Genomic DNA, 8020 nt, shown 5'->3' with positions numbered 1-8020 from the left:
TGAAAGAGATTATAGTTTCACACTAATATTTGCTCCTTCAGTATTATTATGGAATAGACCTGTATATATCTGTAGAAAATATATTTACAGATGGAAACAGGCACTTGCAATATTACGCAACATAATCTACGGATTTATATGCACACACACACACACACACACACACACACACAGGTACGCACGCGCGCGCGCGCACACACACACACACACACACACACACACCCACACACACAATATCAGGCCCCAAAATGTGATGTCTGTATTGTGCACTATTGATTTTAATGTGAATTGTTGTTGTTTCCTTCATTGGCTACATTGATTTTGTTTGAAACTATTTTGGCAATCATAAATACTAATGAGCTTGGGGATATACATGGGGAAAACACGTCAATAGAGATTTCACTTGATGAATCACCAAGGTACCATGGGAGGTTACTAGCAATCAGCCCATTTTGGTCAATGCAAACGCTTGTTCTACAAATCAATTTCAAGTAATAACATGCGCATTTATCTGCTAATGTTCACTTACAGGTATCTACATAAATTATAAAGCTAGTGACTCCACGATGTTAGTCACCTCTTTTAAGTAGATGCAGCGAAATGGCAGTTTGAACTTTGAATAACATATGCGCTTCAAATAGGTTTCTGCCTTTTGTTAGACATCCTCTTATGTTGAAGGAGAGCTACTGGCCCGAGTTTCTAATCTTTGATCGCATCTCCTTTGATTTTGTTTCACGGCACAATTAAGTTTTTTTATGATTATTTTTCAAAGAAAGAAAAAGATCAGTCGATCCCTGGCCGTATGATGTTTTTAAAATCTTCACTTTGGTTGTTTTTCAACAAAACACGAGAAGTAGAAAATGGTTAAACAAATTCACAAGTGTGGGACATATGCTTGACATTTGTTTTATTGTAACTGTTTCTTATTAGACATTAAGTATATTATTAAGGATATTAAGTGTGATTATAATATGATGGTATTTGCTAAATGTAAGCCTACATTAAATTCAATTCAATTACATTTAAATTATTCATAGATTGAAAAAAAGAGGTCGTCACAATGTCATAATCGGAGAAAACTGAACTTAAAAAAGGAACTTTGGGACCTCTCTGTCTCTCTTTCTCTACCTTTAGAGAAAAAAAAATCTGTCAACCTAGGCAGGCCTAAACTCAGAGCACCGCCCATAGTCTTACTCGCATTTTGCACCTGTCACGCGTCTTCCAGGCACTCTCAAAACACACCATCCTATAGGGAGCAGTCTCATACCCGGGTAATCACCTCTTGTGTCGCTCACCCTCAAGGAAGAGGCCAGGGAGACGTCTTAAATGAATATTATGTTTTTGAAAGGAAAACTCTTTTGCACTTTTCGGCACACTTTTCGTAATTCGCCAGTGCAATGACCCTGCGAACAACCTGAGTTTTAACATCAAAGGCTTGAAGACATCAAGGATCAAGGATAAATATTGAAAAAAAGAAACATCTGAAGAGCCCAATTAGCATATATCAGGAGGGCATTTACATGTCGTATGTATTTAAACGGGTGCCTAATCTGACCAGTATATATCAGTACAATAGCAGTAGCCTACTGGAGCATACCGCTGAACACAATCGGTGACTAAAGGGAATCCTGAACACTAGTCACAAGGAACAGTCAGAGAGAGGGAGCATGTGTTAAGTAACGGACGCGGATGTAAACACGCAGTAAGCAGCAAATCGTCTACTGCGGAAAGGTGTTTTCTCCAGACCTCTCGGCTGAAGTTTTCTTATCTGAAACGGCAACGACGGCGCATTTTGCGATGGCTCCTGTTGGCGAAGTGGGAAGCTTCTTGCACGGTATCGAGGGCTTCGGACACGTCGGATCCCATTTTGTTCTGACGCCTGCCGGAGAGAGTACAGGTCTGTTGGGCGAACACCTGGTCCCAGCGGAGAGACTTTCCCGGAGTACCTCCGCGGATTTAATGCATTTAAAGGGGATTCTGCGGAGAAGACAGTTGTACTGTAGAACTGGATTTCACCTAGAAATACACCCAGATGGAACAGTGCAGGGGACGAGAAAAGACCACAGTCGATTTGGTAAGATTGTTATTATTATTATTATTATTATTATTATTATTATTATTATTATTATTACCATGCAGTAAACAGACTCTACTTTTAAATATTATTTCATAGCCATTTAAGTTGCCTTCAGCATGTATGTTCTTTACGGCAGTGCCGCGTGAGGAGGTCAGCCCACGGGCAGTATGGTCATGCCACAACAACACTGTTATTGTTTACTAATATCTAATAACGTTGATAATTTCTGAGAGATGGCGATAACCCAACATCGGCTTCGTACTTTTCCTCGGTCTATGGCTTGTTTCGTTGTGTAGGGGAGATCTCATTCGAACTACGTTCTAGGGGTTAATTGTGGTTTTGCTTGGTCACCTATAGAATATAATCACAAGTGCATTCCACCATCTCTCAAGCGACACTCGCCACATAAATCACTCTGTGGGCTTAATGAAATGACAAAATCAGTTGAACAGTAAACCTCCAATGGAGAAGGTTGATACACCTTTACGTTTCACAATTTGGGTATACGATCTTACGATGTTCTTTTGCGCAACAGCAATGCACCATCCTCTACATTGTGATAAGTGTGTTTTAAGGAGATCGTGAACTCAACGGTTATACTTAAAGGTTGCATTTCAGTGAAGTTACATTACCCACCGCTCTACTGAAGAAAACGATTGGTCATTGCTCTCAGAATAACCAACCATGGGTAAACAAATAACACGAACGTCACATTATTCTTTTACAGGTATTTTGGAATTTATCAGCCTTGCAGTTGGAATGATAAGCATACGTGGGGTCGACAGTGGACTGTACCTGGGAATGAACGACAAAGGAGAACTGTATGGCTCTGTAAGTATCTGTCGTCAATGTATTTATTATATAGTTATTTATTATATAGTTATTTCTGCATTTATTCTTTACTATATATTAAGATGCACACCGTACTGAAACTATGCAACATGCAGGTCAATCTTGAATTCTTTCACCTTGAATGAAGGAAATAGTTGTTTCAGAGCGCTAGGCTTTTTGATGAAAGTGCCCAGGCGAACTTATACCAGCAGGTGGGGCAAATGATTTCCCTTTGCTGTACGTGTACATCAACTGTGAACTGATATCACAAATATATATTAATTCTAATTCATAATGTACCCCGCTGATATTGATATTGCTCTGTATAGTACTTGTAAATAATATTGCAGGAAGCATCGCTGTGTTTTGAGCATTACTCTGTGCTAATAAACGCATTTCATTTTTCTGTCAGGAGAAATTAACGGCGGAGTGTGTCTTCCGGGAGCAGTTTGAGGAGAACTGGTACAACACGTATTCCTCCAACCTCTACAAGCACGGAGACAAGGGCGCCCGCTATTTCGTGGCCCTGAACAAAGACGGAACTCCCAGAGACGGGACAAAGTCCAGGCGACACCAGAAGTTCACGCACTTCCTCCCGAGGCCCGTGGACCCAGACCGTGTGCCGGAGCTGTACAAGGAGGTGCTGGGACACAGCTGAGGGGCGGCGGGGCCTTCTGTTCGGCGGAGAATATGTGCTGAAGTCCAGGCTTCTGTGGAAACAGGGATGTAAGCGTGTGTGGGCCCGGTAACAGGACTGCGGAGGGCCGACAGCGGAACGGCGGCACGGTCAGGGCCCTCCTGGGAGCGTAAAGGAGAGGGCTCTTAGAAGCACGAAGGACCGTCTAGAATGTCAAGCTTCAAGCCCAGAGCCAGGAGGCCATTTTGTGTTTGAGGCCGACGGTCCCGCTCGGGGCTGGAGGGAAAGGCAAGGGCTGCGGATAAGCTGCAGAGCTGCTGGTCTGGTCTCCTGGAGCGCTGCTTCACCAGGAGACTGATCAAGGCCAGGCAGGACGTGGAGGCATGTCGGTGGATCTGCACCATCGGGACAGATGAGAGACTGTGGGATTGTCTCTCTCTCTCTCTCTCTCCATCCCTCTCTCTCTCGCTCTCTCTTTCTTTGGAACTATAACGTGATGGGACAATATCACTGAGCGCTCAAGAGGAACTGTGAAGGAATTATATTGCTGTGGCATCATGTCTGGGGGGCTGTGGGGGTAAAAAACAGAAATCAGTTGTCACACATTTTTCATTTCAAGTGTTTCTTTTTTATTTATGCATTTCTAGATACATATATTTATTTTATATATTTATTTATTTCAGAATATATTTGTATAGATAAATATGCAGTATAGACAAGAAAATCACCTGAGACATTGTTTTTGGCCCAATAGAAGGTGTATCTAAATAGAGACCAGAATATCCGGAATATTTCTTTTAACCAGACTGAAGATAGTATTTTCTTATATTATTTTTAGGATATTATTTAGGCGAAGCCCTGCTGTGCTATTTTGTTGAGATCTGTGAAGAAAACCTCAGGCCTCCATGTTTTTCATGTTTCTTACTCCTGAGTCCTCTGAGATGTATGCAGTGCAGTACATATCCCATGGGGAATTAAACTATTTAAATTCACCGAAATGTCTAAGCCTCTTTTATGTGAATCGTCTCTGAACTGCACTTTTACCTCCAAAATTGCGTTGAGCTGTGAATCTCCAGACTGTATATGGCACTGATGTGAATGCAGGTTGAGAATCAATTTTAAATCACCAGTCCATTGCAGGTGCCAAGTGGCATCAATTAATAAGCCAGACGGTTTGTGTGAAGACTAGATTTTGGTCACAAAAGTGTACATCACAAATAAGCAGTAGAATTTCAATGGTGGTTCTCAGTAGTGTTCACCAGAGACCTCAGCTGCAGGGAGATTCAGAGCCAGGGAACAGGTTTTGATTTATTCTGGCTCTTGGTACACAGTAAAATGTCCAGCGCTAATTCAACTCTTAACAGAGTTTATATGAGTCCGCTCTGGCACTCTAGTAGACTCATTTAAACTCTATGAGTTGATTTAAAGCACTGTGTATCCAAATCTACAACCTGAACATCAGGGTCATGTCAAGAGAGGGGTGGGGGTTATGAGGATGGTGGGGGCAGAGGGGGTGCAATGGTAGCATTATCGCGCCATCATATTGAAAAGGGATTCTTCATTAAACACAGTAATAAGTTATTTCAATACATATAGCTTGTATATGAGTGCACTGGTGATAAAAATATATAGTCTATCAATGTAAAATGCATTCCCTCCTACCATTGAATCACCACCATTGATTTAATCATTTTGTGTTGATATCCTTCTTCTTCTTTAAGCGGTCTTTATTAGAACATCTGCTCACTTTGCCAAGGAATGCGCACCATTCCCTGTTCGCAGACAGGATTTCAGATCTGTAGATGAGGGCACAAGATTGCCGCTGTGTTTCAAAATACTTATTTTACAACAACAGTTATCCAGAAGGAAAAGGGCCATCGTGCAAACAACTGGTTCAGAGCGACTCCCTGCAACCTTCTCGGGTAACGGCTGCACAATGACACGCTCACAGTGGGAAAAAACACTGACCTTTAGTTTAGGTGTAGCGAATTGGCAGCCCTGTAAAAAGTGAGGTCAAAGCGATAAGGATTAAGTAATCTCTGTTGACAGTTTCAGAGTCGTGTGTCTTGATAAATACGACGATTAAATGAGGACTGGGAAGGCGACCAGCACTCTTTATAGGGTGCTAGGGTTTATGGCCAATTCCTTCTTTTATGACATTTCAGACTGGAAACAGCTTGAGGTTTTGTAGGAGGCCTGAAGACAAGCGTGTAATATTGATGATACGTTTGCTTTGTAAAGGGATTATTTTACAGCGCCCTGGCCTGAACAGGGGTTCTGAAAAGGGAGATGCAGTACCTGAGTACCAGCATATGCAGACAAAGTTAAAAATCACAGTGTGGGGGCAGGGGTTGGGGTGGGGGGATGGGGGGGTGGGGGGATTGTACAGAATTAGGTGTTTCACAGTTTAAACATGGCAGGTCGTTTTTTTTTGGAGACAAAGCCACCTAGAAATGGGTCTGGAATTACTGATTTTATAAATCTGGCTAAAATAAGTGATTTTATAAATCTGCCTGAAAGAAGTGATTTTATAAATCTGGCTGAAATGAGTGATTATAAATCTTCACAAACGTTCATGTGCACGTTTCCCCCCATGGTTGGGAGGGATCTCCATGTTGATGTGTGAAAGCCTTGTCTGATCTGGAGCAGCTGTGTGATGGTGAGCCAGGGACTGCCTTCACTGGGAGTCTGACTGCTGCCAGCTCCTGCCTGCATGGACTGTGTTTATGATACCATGGGGCTTTCCCATCTACACACCTTCAAAACCAACAAGGGAGTGTGTCAGGAAGAGGACTTGCCAGGAACTTTATAGAAACCAACAATATTATCCTCCCCTTGTGTATCTGCCCACTTGTCTTTTATAGCGGCTGTACCACATCCGTTCAGTGTTGTATTGACACCAGCACTATCATGTGAAACCTGCATGTTCATTGCTCCAGCGCTGGGGCCAGAATGCATTTTCCCTTGCCTGTAGAAAATAAAAACGTTCAACAAATCAATGCCCATATACACATGTAAACCCCCACACACACAAACACACACACACATACACACACGTACAAACACACACGTACAAACATGTACACACACACAAATGCACACACACACGATGAAAGAAATGTGTAACTACTATAGTACTGTTTAGCAATCTGCTTGTATTCTCTCCCCAATGCAAAAGTTAGAATGCCACCCCCAGCCATAGTAAAAGCCGCAGGTAAAACGCACATATCTAGATGTCTCTGGACCATATGATCTGGATGACAGTTCAAACAAAAACAAAAAAGTTCAGGTCTATTTGCTGACTGACTTGGGGCAAGCACAAAACACTTTAAATAACAACCTACATGTGCCATTTTGTCTCCAGTCAGTTAAAAGCACTGTAATATATTGTTGGGCAGGTGGTAGCCGGCAGACTTTAGTTAAATGTGTTTAATAGTGGAGTATGAGACAGGTGTTGCTGTCCAGTGTATGTCAATGTGCGACAGGCTAATACCTTGCCTCGTGCGTTAGAACACACAGACATCAAATAAACTATACGGTGCAGTGGAGAGGGCACCATCGAGCATGAGCAGCTTACTATGGAGCAGAACATTTGGGTTGAAATCTCAGGTGTGCCAATGCTATTGCTCCAAGTGGATTTACCTTCAGCTGCATGAATGGGTAGCTTGAATGGGTAGAGAGTGAATAGAATTTTTTTTAGAATAAGAATCTTATCAGAATGCCAGGATTATATGGCATCCTGTTTGAAGAAAGGCGAAGACTGAATAAACAGTGTGATTTTTACATAATGCAAGTCTTGGCACACTCTACCTGCTGCTGAATCCAGGTGCATGCCATGTTGCAGAGACGCTCCCAACAGCGACTGTGACTCAGGCTATAGGATATGACTGCACAGTTAAAGCATCCTGTTACAGCTGACTTAGGGTTAGTTTGTAGTCCTGCGACAATGTCGCTCGATTGTAATTGCAGAATGTTTGTGAAAGTTCTATTGTTGCCCGACTGCGGTCGTTGTCCTTAGCAAAAATATATAAACGCACTGCAGTCACCCAGAGTATAAACCAAATGTCGCTGTTACTAGCAACATCCATTGCGCATTGTTGGTTGCAGCGATGCTCTGTCACTGGACTATAAACTGTTACAGAACTAAAAACAGTTAAGTGCTTAATACACACCCATTTTGGGGTACCCACATTTCAAGTCTCCAAGATTTCCAATGTTTCCCCCAAAGAAACACCATCAGATGTTGGTCCAGTGTGTGTGTGTGTGTGTGTGAGATAATCTGAGTCAGTCTGTTTGTGTATTTCTGTGTGTTCCTGACTGTGTTTAATTATGGCTCTGCTTTTTGTAAATAAGCATCTGTATCTATTTGTATATTTACATGTTCAGCAAAACAAGTGTGTGTGTATGGGTGTGTGTTCATCCGCGTGTGTGCTCATACTTGTGCGTCTGTGTGTGTGTGTGTTCATATGCGTGTG

The 8020-nt window shown here is 42.2% G+C and overlaps 1 protein-coding gene across 1 annotated transcript; it reads left to right on the top strand.

Annotated features, from left to right (window-relative positions):
• Window positions 1–1797: 1797 nt before the first annotated feature.
• Window positions 1798–4002, top strand: fgf20b (fibroblast growth factor 20b). The gene is made up of 3 exons (XM_061252903.1): window positions 1798–2074; window positions 2805–2908; window positions 3321–4002. The coding sequence occupies exons 1-3, from the start codon at window positions 1798–1800 to the stop codon at window positions 3564–3566; spliced, it is 627 nt and encodes a 208-aa protein (XP_061108887.1). The 3' UTR covers window positions 3567–4002.
• The last annotated feature ends 4018 nt before the right edge of the window (window positions 4003–8020 follow it).

The sequence above is a fragment of the Conger conger genome, chromosome 8, assembly GCF_963514075.1.
Source record: "Conger conger chromosome 8, fConCon1.1, whole genome shotgun sequence".
Taxonomy (NCBI): Eukaryota; Metazoa; Chordata; class Actinopteri; order Anguilliformes; family Congridae; genus Conger; species Conger conger.
This window is presented reverse-complemented; position numbering and strand designations above follow the sequence as displayed.